This window comes from Delphinus delphis, chromosome 1 (genome assembly GCF_949987515.2).
Source record: "Delphinus delphis chromosome 1, mDelDel1.2, whole genome shotgun sequence".
In the NCBI taxonomy this organism is placed as follows: domain Eukaryota; kingdom Metazoa; phylum Chordata; class Mammalia; order Artiodactyla; family Delphinidae; genus Delphinus; species Delphinus delphis.
Genome location: NC_082683.1, coordinates 11,691,379 through 11,711,069, shown reverse-complemented (window position 1 = coordinate 11,711,069; position 19,691 = coordinate 11,691,379). Strand labels below are relative to the sequence as shown.

Below are 19,691 nucleotides of genomic sequence, written 5' to 3'. Positions count from 1 at the left end.
TCGGATTCTATTCATTTTTTTCCTGCCAATTTTAAGAGAAACTAAAACATTTCTGTGGGCCTTAAAGTTATTGTGGGCTCCAGGCACTGCGCCCACCGTACTGATGGACGATTTGGCCCTGGCTGTGGCCCCTCCGCATGTCAGGTTCTGCACAACTGAATGGCTGAGAGAGACATTGGGGAATGTTCTTTGGATCACGATGAGTGCCTGTTCTGGACCCTGGAGATGCCTTTAGGGCAGCCAGGGAGAAAACTGTGCTGTCACTGGGAGCAACTGGGGCAGAGGTGGGAGCTGCCTCTGGGCGTGCGCACGGCTAGTGCCAGCCCCTCCTGACCTGGCCCTGGTGCAGGGAGCCATCGGCCAGAGGACGCCATCCCTCCAGGGGCTCCAAATGCCTAAAGTTATGGGGGTGACACTCGGCTGGCTGACCTGATTTTCTGGCCGCCAAGATTGAAGAAGCAGCCCCAGGGGGACTTGGGAATAACTGCAGAAGGGCGCCCTGGGGGAGTGGATTGCTGTAATTGGAGGGCAGGGGGCTTGGTTTTGGGTTAACTTAAAGCTGTGACTCTTACCTGCCCAGACTGTGAGGCACTGACTTACCAGGTACACAGAAGCCCTTCATTCCTTCATTCTTCCCAGACTCGCTGAGCAGCTCCGGTGCGTAGGCGCTGTGCTAGGGCTGGGGCCACAGAGAGGATAAGACCCTGTTCAGCACTGCTGGACCTCCCTGCCTCGCTGGGTGATAAGTGTTCCTTGGAGTGTTCTGGGCCAAGAGCTGGGAGCCCCAAACGAGAAGACGTGAGTTCTGGGTGGGAGCTTAGTAGGGGGCAGGTGGGAAAGGGTGGCTTCTCTGCAGATTCCATGTCCAAAACGAACATGAGGACTTGAGACTGTGACGATGCCAGACACCCCCATCCTTATCCCGCTGAAGCTCGTGTATTCCAGGGCCTGGAGCAGGGCCTCCCAGGATCTGGGCACTTAATGTCCCCCAGCCATTCAGGGCCAGACTGTGCTGGAAAAATAACCACGGGTGACTTGGCAGAGGCTGGGCTCAGGGGAAGGGAATGCCAGGAGAAGCAATGCCAAGGTTGGGAGTCAAGCGGGGAGGCTGTTGGTGAGAGCCTGAGAAACAGGGCAGGTGCCACTGACCGGGGCCCATAATTTTTAGTTGCTGGGACAGGACTTTCGGGGGGCAAATGTTACATCTTGGGTGGGACCCACTAAGGAGGCAGGCCTGGGGGCTGGCAGTGTTTCTCCTCAAAGTCAGATGAAAGTACTGGGTGTTGAGAGAGGGTTTGGGGGCTGAGTGAGGGGTTTGGTGATGGGGACCGGGACTTGGCGGGGGGCTTACTGAGAGCACGGGACATGGGCAGGGTTTGAGGAGCTGGCTCCCCTTCCCATTCCTGGTCCCTGAATCACTCCAGGCCTCCTTATTCCTCCCGTGCCCTCTGCCTGGGCTGGGAGTGGGAGGTCTTGTGCGGGCCGAGGCTGGGGCCCCTCTCAGCTGGATCTGATGGTGGAGGGCCTGGCGTGGGACCGCTGGCCTGTGTTCCTCACATTCTGAGGGCTGGAGGCCCACATCCACCGCCGGGCCAGCTGGGCGGGGGCTCTGGGGCTTGAATTTTAGCCCTTCCCTGTCAGTATCCTCTGTCCCTCAGTTCTGAGACCCTTTTGCTAGCATGTCAGGGGTTCTGATGCTCTGCCCTTGGGAAGGCAATTGAAGGGCGACGCTTAACCCAACATGTGGTGTTAATGATAGTGGCATCTCAGGCCACAGGTGGCATGTGGGAGTGGCCTTTCTCAGGAAATACACTTCAAGGACGCAGCCTTCTCCAAGCAGGGACTAAGGAAGCCAGAGGTGGAGGGCATCCTGGCTGCTGTCATACCACCCATGTCCACCCGGGGGCAGCGATGCCCAGCCTAATCTCAAACTCCTGCACCCCCAACTCAGGTTGCACTTGACAGACGGGGGACACGCTACCTGGAAACCGAATGGTTGGGAAGACTTTGAGACCCTCTCATTGAACAGGTGGGGTGACTAAGACCCAGCGGGAGCCTGATCTGTCCAAAGCTACACAGGGACCACCTGGCTCTTTGCCTTTCATCCAACCACCCGTCTGCGGGGGAGGCTTGGGGTGCATCTCTGAGTGTGGCAGAGAGTCTTGGGGGGCTCTAGGGTGCCTCAATCCAGAATCCCCGTGGCCTCGGTGCCACCCCTGGTGCATGTCCTCCTCTGAATGAACTTGCCAGGCAGGGCGGCTGGATGGGTAGGGGCACGAGCTGTGGACCGAGCAGCCTGGAGCTGCCCCGCTTGCCTGTGTGCCTCTGGGAGACTTTCTGAGTGTCTCTGTTCTTATCTGGGAATAACACAGCACCCCCAGCCCCCTCCTGGGCTGGCTGTGCAGATGAAATGAGCTGTTACGTATAAAGAGCTTAGACTAGCCCCTGGTGACAGCAGGTGAGCATCAAACTCAACCTCCCATTAGGAAGAGTCCCTCTTCTCCCTGCTTCTGAAATGACATGGGAGCCACCTGAGCCAGTGCTGCCCCAGCACCCAGGTGACCTCATCCTGTCCGCTCCTTTCCCAGCCCCTCCCCTCTCCCACCCCAACAAGAACCACACACACATAAGAATATAGAATTTTATCTTATTTTAGTTAAAAAAAATAATCGTACCACCGAATGAAGAAGTAGCCTTTTTTTTTTTTTTCCTTTTTCTTTTTTGGTGAGAAGGGAAGAGAGAAAAAAAAAAAGCAATAGGCCAAAAGAAAAAGACCTTTTTATATTCATCTGTATAAACATATCCGCTAAGGCAAACGCAATCCAGGGCCAAGGCTGCTGCACTGGGGTCAGTACCTCCTAATTCCTGCAGATTCTAAGGCCAAAAAAATAAAACCTCTGCAAGTCCAACTCTGCAAGTCCAACAGGAGTTTTGTGGACTCTTGGGGCATTTTACTAAAATAAAGAGTTACCGAGTTTAAAAAGCAGTGACGCTGTCACAACACACACTGGAAGTTGCATAACTGTGGCCTCGGTGGCCATGCGTTTGTTTGGACTGGAGGACGGGCACAGCTTCACGACATAGCAAAGGACACAGACGCACGTACACACAGACACGCACACACGTGAGCGAGCACATCGGGAGCCGCGTAGGGCCGGGCCGGTGGCACAGGCTTGGCCACGGCCCATCTGGGGATGGGCACGGGGAGGGCTGGGGTCCCCATGCTCCCTCAGGGAGTGGGTGTGACAGGACATGTCCCGTTGCTGGTGACAAGGCGGTGAACGTCACTTGGGGAAGGATGGCGTGAAAGAGCCGAGCCAGGCCCCCTGCTCCCCACAACCTGGTCCGTGCAAACCACTTAAAGCACTTCTTGGACGCCTCCTGGAGAATGGAGACGTGCTGGTTTCCTTCCCTATGAAGGGGCCAATCCCTCCTCCCCACCCTCTTCTCTCCAGAGACCCTCAGGCTGTTCAGGGCCAGGGAAAGCGGGGGGGGGGGGGTGGAGGGGACCAGGGACTGGTGTTTCTGCCCTCAGAGCCTTCCCTGTCCACAATCCGTGGCATGGCCGGCAGAGTGTGGGCCCTTGAGGTAGATTGGCACAGCTGCCCCCTCACCCTGCCTGGCTGGGTCCCAGAGAGCTGGGGTCTCCTTGCCAGCATGGGGTGCCAGGGGCCTGGGTCCCTTCGCCAAGATAGAAGCCCCCCCTTGATTCCAGCAGAGAGAGGAGGCAGGGCCAGAGGAACAGGTGCTGGTGATGGGGAGCCCGGGTGCCACCCATCAGCTCTATGGGGCCGGCCACGATTCTTGCCACCTGTCGCTCCCCCAGTCAAGGGGGGGGCGCTCAGGGCCCCAGGGGCAGTGCAGCCTGTGGGTTAAGGGCAGGTGGTCTCTGCGGGGGTAGAGGAGGAGGTGGAAAGGGAGAGGCACAGGGAGGAGTGTGTGTGCAGGCAGCCCACCGGCAGGGAGCGCCCTAGAGCCAGAAGCAGGAGCGGCTGCAGCAGGCAGTGGGCGGCCAGGAGGCGAGAGGTGCAGGACTGGCCAGGGAGGGCTGGGCCAGGCCGGGAGGCGGCTGGTGTCAGGGCCTCAGGGACAGCGGAAGGGAGCGGGGAGGGGCCGGGCCGCTCTGGGAGACCCCTCAGCCGGCTTGTTCACAGACACGTGTAGCTTTTTAGCATGGTCCCTTCAGACAGAGCCGAGGATCAGGCTTGGCCTGCGGTCTGCCGGCCCTCGCCACCCTCGCCCGCGGGACTGGGCGCCGGGGCCGGGGCCAGGCGGTGCGGCGCAGCCTCGCTACTTGAAGGTGGACTGCAGCTCCTTGAAGGCGGCCTTCCGCTGCTTCATCTCCTCCGCCTGCTTCTTCCTCTCCTCCTGCTCTGCCTTGATCTCCTCCTCGAAGCGGCTGGACACGTTCATGGCCTGGACCTGGGGTGGGGTCGGGGGGGAAGTGGCTCAGGGCCGGAGGGGCTCTCTCCGGGGTCTCTTCTGGTTCCGCTGTCCCCCTCCCCTATGCACACACAGCTCTGCCTCCCACTAGCCTGGTCCTGGGCCAGGTACTTCAGTCACCTCTCTGAGCCTCACTGCTTCCACTTACAGCCTGGCGCTCAGTAACTCCGACCTCATGGATACGTTGGGAGGATTGAAAGAGAGAAGACATATTCAGTAGCTGCTGCAGAGCACGGGTCCTAGAAATGTGAGCTTCCCAAGCTGCTATTCTTACCCTGTCCCCTGTCCTGGGAAGCCCAGAGGCACACCTGGTCCCACTGATGAACCCGGAAACATCCCATCAACCCTAGAAGCCCAGAGGGAGGTGGGAGGAGGCCTTCAGAAGGAATGTTCTTAGCTAACATGGGGAGGGGGAGAAGCAAGAACAGGCAGGGGCCCCGGGGCCCGGGGAGGGCAGGATCCTGGAACCATACTTGTCCCCTGCATCTGAGCGTGTGCTGAAAGGGGAGGGTACTGTGCACGGCGGTGGCCTCTGGGGCCCATCATACTCCCTCCCGGCTGGGGCTGGCGGGGCTAGTGTCTTCCAGAGGCCCCGGGAGCCAGTGCTGTGTTTCTGGGCCTGCTTCCTGTCTCCCGGGCCCACTCTTTAAGGTCCAGTCCTTTGCGGGTAGTGGCTCTGGGTACAGGGCTGGGGCAGCTCAAAGGGGCCCCTGTCACCTCTTCAAGAGTACACACCCCTCCCTCACCCACCTCTGGGGCAGGGAGAGAAAGAGAAGCTGGAAAGGATCACAGGCTGGACGGGAGGGGACAGAAGCCAGGAGCGCCGTGGGCCCTGACCGACCCAGGAGGGGCGTCAGCTCCCCACCTCCTGTCTGCAGTCTCAGCAGGGACAGGAAGGGGACGTGCTGACCCTTGAGCTAACTCAGGGCCCCGGAGTACCCCGGCCACACCTGTCCTCACGTGGGGGTCAGGGCAACCCCAGCCTGGGTTCCACACCTCCTCCCATATTCCTTACCTTAGCCTCAAAGAAGCTCTTGGCCCCCTTGACGCCCTCGGTGGACACATCGATCTCGGAGAGGCGGGCCAGCACGTGCAGCCCGCTGTCCTCCTGCAGCTCCCCAGCCGCTGCCTTGCGGAAAATCAGGAGGAACTGCAGCAGGGAGAACAGAACACTGATGCTGTCAGGGAGAGAGGGAAAGGGGCCAGAGCCTGCCCACACCCGGGGCCAGCTGCAGGCCTCCCCAGAAAGGAGGTACTCACAGGCCTGGGAGCTGGAGGTCCGAGCTCTCCGTCCTCCATGCTCTGTGTCCTGCACAGGCTGTCGCGTCCCTCCCTCTCTGGGCCTTGGTTTGCCCATCTGTACGATGGGAGGCTAGGTGACCTGTCTCCTGCCCCCCCCCACCCAGGACTGGGGCTACTGCAGGCTGCTCTGCCCATGCTCAGCTCCCGTTAAAAGCCTCAACCTACCACTTACCTTTGTTTCCCCTGTTCCCCAAACCAATCCGCTCTAACTTCCATTTACTGAGTCCTAAAGGTACATGGCTCTGCCCATTTTACAGAGCGAGGAAGGCTCAGGGGCAAGAAAAAACCTGCCCTGATCTCAGCACCAGAAAGCGATGGAGGCAGGATTTGAACCTGGGTCCGGACTCCAAACCATCATCGTGTGCTGCTCGCAGCACCTTCCTCCCTGGACTCGGCTCCCCCAGGCGCCCCCCTCCCCCTCCTCTCGCCCTGCCTCTTCTGTGCTTCCTGCCAGTTCCCAGGCCCGGCCTGAGCCTTGACTCTCCAGAGGCCGCCTCTGGCCTTTAACCCTATGCTGCCCGGGGACCAGGGCCCTTGCTCTCTGGCCTTGAGCCTCTGCTTCCTCCTCCAGCAAACAGGCTCGTTCGTGGCTCCTGTCTCAGAGTGAGGCCTGAGTGAGATTCGGAGTGTGAGGTCACCCAGCTCAGCGCCCGGCTCCTCTCGGACCCGCAGTGCATGTCCCTCCCCCATCTGTCCCCTCTTCTCCTGAAGCACAGCATCCTGTTATTTCCTCTCTGAGCATCTCCCCCTCTACACGCCAGGACCCCCGGAGCACAGGGCCTTTCTCTGTACTGCCACAGCCCACACGGGGTCAGGTATACAGAAGTCACTCCAGCAGTGCTCACTGCGTGAAGGAACGCACGTGCCTCTGTCTCACTTAGGCATCTCAGAATCTCCCCAGGTACCTGCTCTAGGATCCGCTGACACCTCACTCAGCCAACCATCAGCCACTCGACAGTGGCCGTTCACGGACAAAGTCGCTCAATGACAAAGAGGGGTTAGTTTCTCCCCACTCCCCGGTGTTGCCCCCCACGGGGAGTGGGGCTCACCTCTCGGAAGCTGAGCTTGCTGTCGAAGTCCTCATCCACCTCCTTGATCATGTTTTTCAGGCCCAGGTGGGTCTGGGGGGCTCCAAGTTTCTCCATCATGAGCTTTAGCTCCATCAGGTCGATGAAGCCATCCCGGCCGGCATCGTACCTGTGAGCGCAAAGAGAGAGGCCTAAGGACATCCTGCCACCTCATACCATAAGCCAGAGTACAAGGAGCCTGGGGGCTCAAAAGGTACCTCCCACCAACACGTCATCTTATCACAGCTGGAGAGGACCTCGGCCCAGGTGGACTCCCGATTCGAGGCCCAGCTACTGCTTGGTTACCTCTGATGATGGGGAGCTCACCACGTGACCTGGCAGCCTCCTACATGTTGAACAGTGCTAACTTTTGGCCAAATTTACCTGCTACACAAGGCAGTGGAAACCACAGCCCCTCTCTACTGAATGAGATGTGAACAAGCAGGGAGGGAGAATTTACAATACCATGGGGGTGAGGATTGTGACGGGAGGCCCTGAAGTTAGAACTCACTGAGCATCTCCAGGTACCTCCACAGGCACTCGAGGGACATCTTGGCTCCATCTGTCCTCCTCTCCCTGTTCCCACGCAGGAGGAAGCAGAAGGTACCACATGTCTCAGGGTAGGGCCAGAGGTCACAGGAGGGAGGGGCCACTGCTAGTTTTCTGGAAGGTGGCCTGGGGTGTGTTCTGGGAACAAGTTGTGCAGGGTGCCTGCAGTGAGCGGCAGGGATCCAGCTGGGTGGCTGGAAAGACCTGGAACAGTGATTACGTGATGACCGTGCCTCTGTCCTGCACATTTCAGGTCTCTTTTTTCTACCACAACAGCCTGGCAGAGAGAGGGACAGGGTGAGGGGCAGAGTCTAAACGTCTCGCTCGACTGGCTTCCTTGTGGTAAGAGCTTGGGTCAGAGCTGGGCTCCAGGCCCGTGCCCTGGCTGGGGAGGTGCTGCCTGTGCTGGGAGCACACAGCATGGCAGAAGTGGGTGCTGCTCCCACCGCCCAGCCAGGCCTCTTATCAGGCGAGCCAAGCAGCCGCCCTGACTGTCTCCTGGTGGGCTGGGGAGAGTCATCTCAGCGCTGGCCACATGGGCCTTCTGAGCCTAAAGAAGCTTGTGCGGTCCCCGAGGCCTCAAGATGGCTGGGTGGCAGCGCTGGTGACAGCAATATGACATACAGGGGCTGAGTTCCAGAAACTTCCTGGAGACTTGGAGTTCCTACACAAACACACATCTCATTCCTGTGGCCTCTACAGGGCTTCCCAATTCCCTTCACCCATCTCTAATTACACATAAGCTTCACATGACTGTGGACATCTGACAGCAACCACTTTTTGAAATCTATCTTTGTGCTGGGAAATTTCCATACTTTATTTTACTTAATCTTCATAATAACCTTCTTTTATAATGGAAGCTCAGAGAGGTTAAGTGGCCTGCCCAAGGTCACACAGCAGTGAAGGAAGGGGCTGGGCTTCTACCCCACGTCAGTAGGGCTCATAAACCTGCACATTTGCTGGGCCCCACCCCCCCACCCCCTACCACTCATGTCCTGGGGTTGCCAGCAGGACAGAGACATCTGCCTGGAGCGCTGAGCAGAGCATTTGTGCAAGGGGTAAAAATAGTTCACGAGCAAGTGAGTCAGTGGTTGGAAGTGATGCAGCACCGGAAGATAGGTCTCTGGGAACCCTGCAGGGAACACGGGGTCCTGAGGCCTTTTTCCCCACCACGGGGTGAAAGGGTCCGGGGTGAGAGCAGTGGCCACAGCCGAGGCGGAAGCAGATGCGAGAGGATGTGGTGGAGGGTTGTGGGGCTCGGGAGGGTCAGGGAGGCCAACGATCCCGTGGTCCAGGCTCCGCTTAGAGCTGGAGGGGCCCTGTGGGGGACACGGTGGAGCCCCGCCCCCCTTCCATCTTTGGAGCCTGTTTGCCAGTGGTAAGGGGCTGGGTGGCTGCTGCATGAGCCTTAGTGACCGGTACTGGAGCAGCCCTGGAGCGTGGCCAGGTGAGGGAGTCAGTCTTTCCCGGGGCAAGTCACGTGGATGCCCCTCCTCAGCGTCCCTGTGGAAGACAAAGCCCCCGCCTCTTTCTGAACTCGGGCTCCAGTGATGACATGTCAGGGCTGGAGCAGACTGCTTGGGCTCCAGGAGACAAGGCAGAGAACCCCCGGTATGATGGTGACTCTTCCGTAAGGTCACTGCGAGGACTGGGTACGTTCACACGTGACAAGCACTTCACACAGCGCTGGCTCCAGAAACTGCAGCTACCAGCGCTATCACGAGACTTTGTTACTTTTATGAAGCTCCTACTATGTGCCAGGCATTTTTCTCTGCGCTCAGCAATCCTGGGGGGTCAGAGTTATGTCCCCATGTGACTGATTAGGGGACAGGGGCTGGAGAGGTTTGGGCACTGGCCAAGGGTTCAGACGTCCCTCCCTGTGATGCCCACACTCTACTCTCTCTACCGCCCCACCTGCCTCCCTTGAACCTCAGCTTTATTTACTGCTCAAGGGTTACTCCTGCAGCCAGGGGTGGCTCAGTTTCAGAGGAAGTGCAGATAAAGTGTCCAAACTTGGACAGAAACTTGGGCTCTGGATCTCGGTCTCTGGCAGCTCCCAGGCCTGGCTGGGCTGCAGCTCAAACCGCGGCGTGAACCGCTGCCTGTGTCAATCAAGCATCAATCAATGACTGCTTCCGGGCTCCTGCCCCCAGGGGGACAATGCAGGGGCTGGCCACACTGGAGGGGGTTGTTCCCACAAGGCCCCCGGGGGAGTGGACATCTACCATGTGCCCTGGGCTGTGACGTGGGTGGGCTCTGGGTCATTGGATCAGCCAGGTTCCTGGGTAAACCCTGGAGGTTTGTGCTCACAGCAGCTCTGCTGAGACTAACCCCAGCTCTGCCACCTGCTGGCTAGGTGACGCTGCTCAAGTCACATGACCCTATGAACCATTGACATCATGGAGATCAGACCCATCCCAGGCTTGCGGCAAGAGTTAAGAGATGATCCACCCAGATTCTTAACACAGAGGCTGGCCCACAATAAGTACTTAATCATTACACGCTAACTACAGTACTACTACTGCTAAATTATTATTATCGGTAACATCTACCTCTAGGATTTGAGATAAAGGAGATTGTGGATGTAAAATGCCTAGTACCTAGTATGTCCTTAAACCCTGCAATTTCTTTAGAATAGGGGCTGTTGAGACCTTTTTATGTGCCAGATACTAGTTAAGTACTTTGCACATATAATATAAAAATGGTGTTGATAGTGAGAATAATAATGGTAAAAAATACAATTTCTCCCTCAGGCACCAGTCCTGATGGTGCATGGCGGGGAGGAAATGCTTGTTGTAGACTGGCCTGGAGGCAGCGGGTGGACACGATGACCCAGAGGTCCCTCCAGCATCTTCTCTGAAGGTCCCACTACTTCCCTCCCCCACCCCCATTAGGCCTGATGCAAGGACCCCGCCACTTGGGGAGGTGAAGAGACAGCCGGACAGAATCTTTTGCTCTCTCGCTGGGCAGAGAGAGAGAGAAGCCTCGGTCCTGGATTACTCTCTTGTTCTTCCTCTGACAGGGAGGGAAGTGACAAAGGGGGAGACTGCCTCTGTGCCACCAGCAGGAGGACGACTGGCAACCCAGGAGAGAATGGTGTTCTAACATGCTTGGAAACAGGCATCTATCCCTGACTGGGGAGAACCTCTCTTCCCTCAGCCCGCTCCCTGAGCCGCAGCTGAGGCTGCAGGTGGCTCAGAGGATCCAGGAAAAGAGCCCGTACCCAAGATCCGCCGGGATGCCTGGTCTACCCCCTTCATGTCATGTAGGGAACTTGGGGCCCAGAGTGGGTAGCAAGCAGCCCAGGGTCACACAGCTGGAGAAAAGCAAGATTCCCAAAGTTGTAAGCTTTCCTCCCTGCCTGCCTGCTTTCTTCTTGGGAAGGCGGTCCCATGGAGGGCCCCAGATTCTCAAGCCTGCAGGGCTGGGGGAGACTGGGCTGAGAGGAGAGGCTTGGGCCCTGCCTGGGAGGGCCAGTTCCATCTGGCAGGACTGACAACAAAGCTCCTGGGCTGGGAGCTGAGCACTTTTCTCCAGCACTGGAGGGAGGCGGCTGCACCTGTGCTGTGCCCACATGCCTAACCACCACCCCTCTGAGCCTCCCCCTGAATAGCTCTCGACGGGGAGGGCTCAGCAGCTGCCGCCCCGGATGCTGGTGACGAAATCCCCTCCCATCCGCCCTTGCACGTGGAGCAGCGGCCACCACCCAGGCAGACTTTGCCCCTTTGGGCTGCAGGTCCCATCCGGCTGATGGCTCCTCCTCCCCCGGTTCTGATAACCCGGAGATACGGGGGTGAGAGCAGTGGCCGGCTCCTACAGCGTGCAGGGCTTGCCCTCATTTCATAACAATATTATCATTAGTGGCTGCTCTTGGCTGGGCACTTACTATGTGCCAGGCACTGTGCCAAGTGTTTCGTATCAGATCCTCACAGGAACCCCATGAAGCAGGCATAAATATCCCCATACTACAGACGAGGAGACTGAGGCTCAGGGAGAAAGTGACTGGGCCAAGACCATAGCTGACGAGGGCACACCTGGGATCAGAACCCTGACCTGATGAAAAACATGTGCTTTTAACTACTATGCTGCGTCTTGATGCCTACAGACCCTGCACCAAAGAAACTCAGGCTGGGAAGGATACTGGAGGCCACCTCATTTAGCCATTCATGAGGGTCAGATACACAGTGCAGTTTTCCTGCTTGGCATCTTGAATGCCTCTAAGGACGGGAAGCTCACTGCTTACCTAAAGCAGCACATTGTGGCTCTGGAACTATTAGAAACTTTCTCCTCACGCACGACCCTCCCCACCCACCAGCTGTGCTGTACAGTCTGAGAGCAGAGTGAGGAGTCATCACAGCTGCTGCACAAGGGGAGGGTGGGAACAGCTGATCTGGGAGCATAGGGGACCCCAATTCTCTCCCTTCTAGTTCCCATCCCAGGCCTTTGCTCATGGCCCCTCTGCCCATGGGGGTCCCAAGGAGGACAGACAGCTGGAGAGAGTGGTGTTTATGGACCGCTGAGCCCCCAGGCCCACCTGGCTTTGTTCTCAGCATTCACAGACCCGGTCTTCCTCCATCCTATCTGGGGAGGCCCCAGAGGCTCCTAGGCCTCTACTCTTTGACCTGCAAAATGGGAAGGCAGGTTGCTTGGGGCAGGAAAGTTCTGGACAACAGGGACATTTTGGCCTTGCTAGCTGTTACAGGCAGGTTGGCTTGGCCCGCCTCCCCGTGCAGGTGGACGCCCACAGGCTCGGTGATGACGGCCGGCAGTGCCCATCCGTTCCTGCACTCTCCCACCCCCAGACTGCCTGACTCATGGGGGGAAAGCCCAGCCTCTCACCACTTCCTCCAGTCCTATCTGCGGACTCTGACACTTGATCTGTTGCCCTGTGTCAGCCAAGGAGAGGGTGTGTGAGTGCATACGGGTGAGTGTGTGGCTGGGGGGTGCTCACGCCTCCTCCACGGCTTTCCGATAAGTCCAAGGATCAAGTGGGGGCCCCCAAGGCTGATGGCAATTGCTGGGCGCTGTCAGGACTTGGGGGCGTCCTAACCTCAAGTTCGAGCACCTCATGCTGAGCCCACCCTGGGAGGGCAGCTCCCTCCACGTGTAGTTTCAGCAGTGGGTCTCCCCCACCCCCGGGCTCTCCCCTGTGCCGCCTCCTTCCCTGCCTGCCCCTAATAATAATAATTATTATAAAAGTGATTGCAAAGAACATTTACTGAATGTCTAATATAACCCAGTGTTTACTATTTAACTTAATCTTTCCCCTTGTTTTCCCCTCACTGCCCAGACTAAGTAACGTGGCAGGGAGACAGCTATGGTGGCCCAGTGCTTCTTAAACCTTAATGCGCACACCCGGTGAGCCTTGTTAAAATGCAGATTCTGGGCTTCCCTGGTGGCGCAGTGGTTGAGAGCCCACCTGCTGATGCAGGGGACGCGGGTTCGTGCCCCGGTCCGGGAGGATCCCACATGCCGCGGAGCGGCTGGGCCCGTGAGCCATGGCCGCTGAGCCTGCGCGTCCGGAGCCTGTGCTCCGCAACGGGAGAGGCCACAGCAGTGAGAGGCCCGCGTACTGGGGTGGGGGGGGGGGAAGCAGATTCTGACCCAGTAGGCCTGGGGTGGAGCCTGAGCCTCTGAGCTTTCTAACAAGCTCCTGGCGGACACTGACGCTGCTCTCTTCGGGTCCCATGGGAGAAAGGGACGTGGGAGTCAGAAGGACCCTCGTTCAAATCCTGTCTCCACTCCTCAAGTCATGGAACCCTCTCTGAGACCCGGTCTTCTTATCTATGAAAGGGGTGATGATCATCTTCCAGGATGCCGAGACAGGATTAAACAAGAGGCAAAGTGCCTGCAATGGAGATGCCACAGCGGCCCTGTCTGCACACAGCTCAGGCGTCCCTGGGCCCGGCTCCGTCAGGCTGCACCTTTCTGGCCCGGAACCCTCGCTTCTCTAGAGACCTTGAAAAGCAGAAGTCTGCCGAGGAGCAGGCTGCTGGGCAGTCAGAGGGAACTCGGCTGATGGAGGATGTGGGGACTGTCCCTGCTGAGGCCACAGGGCGACTCTGCTCCTGGCTGGGCTGGCCCTGCAGAAAGGGCCCTAGGCAGCAGGGCTGGGTCTCCTACAGCCGAAACCAGGCCCTGAACCCAGAGGCACAGAGGAGAGAAGGCAGGAAGGTGCAAACCAAAAGGGAACCGAAAGTCCCTGGGGGGACGGAAAGGAGAGGTGACTCAGAATCAGAAGGGAAGTAGGAGAGCAGAGGACAGGCCTGAGGCCAGGAAATCCTCCCTCCCCAGGGGTGTGGGGCTTCTCCCCAGAAAGGCAAGCTCCTGGCTGCTGCAGGGGGAAGGACCCAACCTCTGAACCCCCAGAGGACCTCCCCCCTCACCGCCTCACCCCCCGCCTAGGCTCTGGGACTCCTCCTTTCCCATAAACGCAGCCCTCACTTGGCCTCGGGAGCTCCCAGTAGGCAGACCTGGTTCTAATCCTGGCCCTGCCACTTATTATAACCTTGAGCCTTGCTTTCCTCATCTGGCAAGTGGGGATAATGACAGCACCCACCTCCCTGGGCTGGTGTGAGGATGAAGTTCAGTTCCTGAAATAACACACCAGGCTCAACTGGGCCTGGCGGCCCCATTTAACAAGGAGAGGGTGTGGCGGCGGGGGGCTGGCTGTGGAGGGCCGGCGGCACGGCATCCCTCAGGAGAACTTCAGTCCTCGTCATAGAAATAAAGAAATGGAACCTGCCGTTTCCAGCCCGGTGGGCCCATCCTCTCTATCCCCCCAAAGACCCACCCCTCTATGCCACTGCTCTCCGTGAGACTTTAAGCTTCTTGAGGGCAGGAACTCTATTTTTCCCTTAATTCTCTGGACCTTGCACACAGAAACTTAATAAAATATGATCAAAGGAATGGACTTTAAGCTTTTCAAAATCATCGTCTATGTTTTTAATAGCCCACAGACCAGACACAATGGTGGGCTCTCTACAAAGGCTCAGGACTTTTTTTTTTTTTTGGCCGCACGGTCAGGCGTGTCGGTACCCCGACCGGGGATTGAACGTGGGCCCTTGGCAGTGAAAGGGCGGTGTCCTAACCACTGGACCTCCAGGGAATTCCCCAGGACTTTTTAAAACTTAATCCTCAGGACTTTACCAGGCAGGTTCTTTAGCCCCAGGGGAAACAGGCGCTGAGAAGCAGAGCACCCCGTCCGGGCGGTGGCAGACGGGCGCTGGAGTCCTAGTTTTGTGTCATCCCAGGGCTGCTGTCTGCGCTGCCCTTTTTTCTGCCACCTGCCTTCCACGTAGTTAAGTGATAATGAATTCGGTTTCCCATTTTTGTTATTTATCAAAGCCATATGTAGCCGTCAATGAAAGTGTCGGTTCAGCAGGAGGGAAAGAGGGTTCTCATGCTGGGTCCCCGTCACTCCGGCCCAAAGCAAGAGGGTTCTTGCCAGTCTGGCAGGCCGGGCAGCTCCATGGGGGTAGGTAGAGTCAGCCAGTGGCTTCTGTGGAGGAATCTCCGTGCTAGGCGCCACCACCAGGGCTGGGGATGGTGGCGACAGGAACCTGGAAAGTACTTATTTTGTGCCGGGCACTTCGTAACAACCTTGTGAGGTGGGTTCTGTTATTCTCCCTGTTCCAGGGTGAGGAATCGGGGCTCAGAAGGGTTTACGTGCCTTGCCCCAGGGCCCAAGACTGGGATTCCAACCCAGGGCGGCTGACTCCAAAGGCCCTGCCCTTAACCACTGCACCAGACAGCCCTCCAGGAAGGACGAGGGGGTGGTGCTGCTGTGAGCTGCAGGAGCCTAGGGCGACACCAGGGAGGCGTAGCAGGTGGAGAGGAGGGGAGGGCAAGGTGGGAAGGAGAGAGGAAAGCCCCCCTCTTCTCTGACGCAAGGGGTCATGAGATGAAGTGGCTGGGGACGAGGCTGGGCAGGGCAGGGAACTAGGACATCTTCCTCGGATTCCACGGCGGGTTCAGAATTACATGGCTGCCTTCCTCTCTGGCAGGTCTCGGCTTACATCACCCCGCAGAGCCCCACGCAGGCTGTTGCCAGGCCAGAGGTGGCTGCCCCTTGCCTGGAGGGTTCCAGAGCAGCCCAGGATGGATGGGCAGACAGAGGAGGGCAGAGGGTCGGATTAGAGGTGAGGGGTGCAGCCTGAGGCTGCAAGAGGAGGAAGGATTGAGAGTCCAGGTGCCTCCAGGTGCCTGGCACCTTGCCAGAGCTCTGCGTGCATCACCTCCCCCCACCCCACCTCGAGAAGCAGGGACCACGTTTCCCACTGTATAGATAAGGATGCTCTGGTTCAGCCACGGAAAACCTCCCCAGGAATGTCACTACACCTTCCTGGGCCTCAGTTTCCTCTTCTGTAAAATGGGGGAGAAGCATTGGTGACAACCCCGGAGGTCTCTCCCAGATGGAAACTACCAGCAGCGTGAGGTCAGCGATGACGGAAAGCCCGTCTACCTTCCCTCTGCCCCCTCTCATCTCCCTCCATCTCCATCCTTAGGAAGTATCTGCTGATGATCACTGAATGGATGAACTGGAAGACCCTGGAAGGCAGTTCTGCCATCCGGGAGGGTTCCGGACGACTCAGAACTAAGGAAGTCATTGGTGAATCACCTTTGGGAATCATCAGATACATCATGCTCCTTTCACAGATGGGAAGACTGAGGCCCAGAGGGGGCAGGCAGACTAGGTAACTGAGTGGCAGAGCCAGGACAAAGCCCCACTTCCTAGCTCCTGGCCTCCAAGACAAGTCCAGCTCCCAGCTCCCTCTGCCCTCTCCCATCTCCTGCACTCTGCTCTGGGGGATGGCTTCCCAGGGGGGCCAGGCTCCCCTCCCCTCTGCCATGGGAGCTGCAGATCAGGGTGGAAGTGTCCCAGCAGAGCCTTGGCTGTGATCCTTGGGCCCTGCTTGGACCCAGGAGGCTGCAGCACCTCTTGGACAGCAGAAGCAGAACGCGAGTTTTGTCTTCCATGAGAGCCCGTCTGTTGGCTGTTCACAGGCGGGACTCGGCTGGGCTGGGCTCGGCTGGCACAGTGAAGCCTTGTTTCCTTGAATACAAAATCTGCAGCCTTCCATCCACGCCAGGGCCCCCGGCGGGTGGTACTTCCTTCCCTAGAATCTCCCTGACCCCTTCCTGCCCCCCTCACCCCTGCCAATACCTCATCAGGCAGTAGTGGTGCCAAGAGGGGGCTTCCAGGGGTTCAGCTCCCCTCAATTTTCAACAAAGTACCCCTCGTCAAACTAACAGCCAAACAGCCTCTGTAAAAAGTGAGCTCGCGCTGCAAATGCAGCTTCACGACCATTCCCCTAGTCACGCGCCCCTTCCACCCAAGCTGCAGCCTCCCAGGTCCCCGCTCATTCAGCGTGTCTGGGTTCTCCAAACAGCTCCTTCTTGTTTTTGGCGGGCGTAGAGGGGATGAAGCCTAAGAGAATGACTCTGGTGGTGGGTCCACGTGGGAGAAACTCAGCCATGCACACGGAAGCGGGTGTTGGAGGGGTGTGTTTCCCCGCGTGGAGGCAGACGTCTGTGACGGGAAACCCAGGAGGGAAGAACATGGGTTTTGGAGTCACAGACCTGGGTTTAGATTATGACTCCATCATTTTTTGAGCTGTGTATTCTTGGCAAGTTACCTAACCGCTCTGTGCCCAGACTGTCCAACTGCGGCATGGTTGGTGACGACAGTTCTATGTCATGGGGCTGCTGGGAGGAACGGAGAAGCTCCTTAGTCCTGCGGCACTGATGGTGGCTGCATTTGAATAATCTCCCTCGTACTTCATGGGCGGCGGGGGGGGGGGGGGGGGGGGGGGGGGGGGCAGGGGGCGGGGCAGAGTCTATAAGGAAGTTCTGACTGCCTTCTATTGAGGCTTCGATCCTGGAACTCCTGCTCTCCTGATAGGGCCAGTCTTTTATCAGGAAGAAACTTGAGAAGAACTCCCAGACAAGACCCTGGAGCCAAAGAAGCAGGCTCCTCAAGGCCCAGGGGTCTCCATGCAGAGGCCTGGAGTGGGGTTAAGGACTCAGTTCCACCCCAGGCTGACCCTTGGAAAAACATGGGGCTCCCAGCCATCCAGGTCTGAGAACCAAAAACCTCTTCTGCATTGGGGCCAAATGCAGAAGCAGGGCCACAGCAAGCAGTAAGGAGTGGGAAAGAGCCTTTCTCAAGCTGGGGGGTTGCAAAACCCTCCCCCCGCCACCCCGGGCTTCCTGCTTACAGTCCGAGCACACTGCCCCAGCCAAGGTGGGGTCAGCGCCCCTTCCTCTCGACCTTGGGCTGCCAGACCTCCTGACTCCCTCACCTGAGACTTGGCCTCAGGACGGTTCTACCTTTTGGATCCACTTCCAGATCTACTCCAGATCACACCCCTGGGCTGTTTTCCCCTCCAGCCAGGGGCAGGGGGGATGGTCAACAGGAGGTGGGCAGGGAAGAATACCAAAGGGAGGGGGGCTGAGTACCTTCACCCCCGCCGCAGGCCCCCCTCACTGCTCGGGGTGGGGCAGCGTGGCTGACCATCTCAATCCCAACTGGGTGAATGCAGTGATGGACCGGAAGGGGACCTGGAAGCCTTTCTCTCTAGTCATTTCACAGAGATTTAAAGTTTTTTTTGTTGGGGGAGGGGGAAGCCCAGAGGCCTGGAAGGACCTGCCCAACCTGCTGAGGGCATGGGGTATGGAATTTAAGGATGGAGTAAAGGTAGAGGTGAGAGCTACCAGCCAAGTCAGATGGGAAGGTGTGGGGTGTCAGGGACCCTGTGTGGGGAGGGAAGGGGGCACGCGGTGGAGGAAGGGAGGCAAGGAGAGATGGGGCCTTTCTGACAGAAAACAGGGGGCAGTGACTGCAAAGCTGCTGGGTGTCGCGGGGTGACGAGGGTAAGAGGAGGGAGGGACGGTCTGCGGAGGGAGGCGGGGACTCGGCCCTGCAGGGACGTGGCTGCGGGTGTGTGTGTGTGTGTACATACCTGCCGAGTCAGGGGCAGGGAGGAAGCCGTCCCTCCCTGGGGAGATCACCTGAGGGTCAAGGGCTGGGGTCCTGGCTAACGGAGTGGATGAGGGCAGAGGTGGGAGGGGCCGAAGGGTCTTTGACACAGTTTGCTGGCAGATGCTGAATAAGTGGAGGGGACGCGGGGGAGGGGTCTCGGCCCAGAACCCACGTTGAGAGGGATCTGAGATAAGCAGAGTAAATGAAAGGACCCCAGTAAAAGGAATGGTCACCTTTGTTGAGGCGCTGGAGGGTGGGGTGTGTGTTTTAGACCCGCGTTTGGTGGGGGGGGGGCGGTTGGGAATTCAAGTAGCTGAGGAGGGGGAGAGGGGGCCACGGGGTCCTCAATCTCGGTGTGCGCGCGTGTGGAGAAGCATCACTAACAAGGCCAGAGAACCGGACCCTCCAGACCCCTGTGCTTATCTAGAAGGAGCCGCGGGGTCCCCCACTCCGCGTGCGCGCGTGCGGTGTGTCGGGGGCAGCGTCACGGTGAGGAGGGGTCGCGTGCCAGGGGCCGCGGGTCCCCAGACCCATATGCGTGGTAGGGAGGAGGTCCCGAAGCCTCGTGATTATCTGGAAGGGGCCAGGGGTCCCCGCCCCTGGTGTGTCAGGGATCGGGGAGCTCGGCTGGCCGCATGCGTCCCGGGACGGCGCGGGGTCCAGGGTTCGGGGGCTCGGGAGCCGAGGCCGGCTCTCGGGGTGGGTGGGGAACCGTATCGGGCGGGCACTCACTGCTTGAACATCTTCTCCATGTCCTTGATCTGCTTCCTGGAGAACTCCTTGAACTCGGTGTAGGGGTTGAAGATGCGGCGGCTGGGCGACTGGGGCTCGCCGATGCCCTGGTTGAGGTCGGCGCGCCGCAGCAGCTTGGCGCTCAGCTCTTCGTCCGCGCTGCCCAGCGCCTCGGCCGCCTCGTCGGGTGCCCCCGCCGCTGCCGCCGCCCCGTTCAGCCCGGGCTGCTCCGGGGCCTCGACGCCGCCCTCGCCCTCCATCTGCAGCCGCCGGCTCAGCTTGTTGGCCAGCTCGTCCGTGGCCATGGTGGCCCGCGCGGCGCTCGCCCCCGGACCCTGCTAGTCGCGCGCCCGCGCCGCCTCTGGCCGCGCTCTTCCTCTTCCTGACACTCCCCAGCGCCAGGCACCGCCCCCGAAGGTGGGACTTACGCCCCTCGCTGGGCCCGCCCGCTCCCGCCCCGGCTCCCGGCCTTGCGCAGCCCGCCCCGCGCGGGCTCGGGCTCCGGCTTGAGCTCCGCGACTAGAGTGTACCGGGGGCGCCGGGCCCGCCACCATCCTCCCCCGTAAGGTTGGGGGGGCTCCCGTAGAACCCATCCCCCCTCTCCTCCTCACTGT

At 59.0% G+C, this 19,691-nt stretch overlaps 1 protein-coding gene across 1 annotated transcript; it reads right to left on the bottom strand.

Annotated features, from left to right (window-relative positions):
• Positions 1–2,635: 2,635 nt before the first annotated feature.
• EFHD2 (EF-hand domain family member D2) lies at positions 2,636–19,452 on the bottom strand. The gene is made up of 4 exons (XM_060014796.1): positions 19,078–19,452; positions 6,795–6,942; positions 5,459–5,593; positions 2,636–4,422 (listed from the first exon to the last, which is right to left on the bottom strand). Exons 1-4 carry the CDS (start codon positions 19,380–19,382, stop codon positions 4,291–4,293), a joined length of 720 nt encoding a protein of 239 aa, XP_059870779.1. The 5' UTR covers positions 19,383–19,452; the 3' UTR covers positions 2,636–4,290.
• Between the last annotated feature and the right edge of the window lie 239 nt (positions 19,453–19,691).

Excerpts from the sequence above, each read along its gene's own strand:
- EFHD2 (XM_060014796.1), bottom strand. The coding sequence starts at position 19,382 with ATGGCCACGGACGAGCTGGCCAACAAGCTGAGCCGGCGGCTGCAGATG. Across the intron at positions 5,594-6,794 it reads GCAAGCTCAGCTTCCGAGAG|TTCCTCCTGATTTTCCGCAA; the intron begins GTGAGCCCCACT and ends TCCCTGCTGCAG. Across the intron at positions 4,423-5,458 it reads AGAGCTTCTTTGAGGCTAAG|GTCCAGGCCATGAACGTGTC; the intron begins GTAAGGAATATG and ends ACCCCACCCCAG.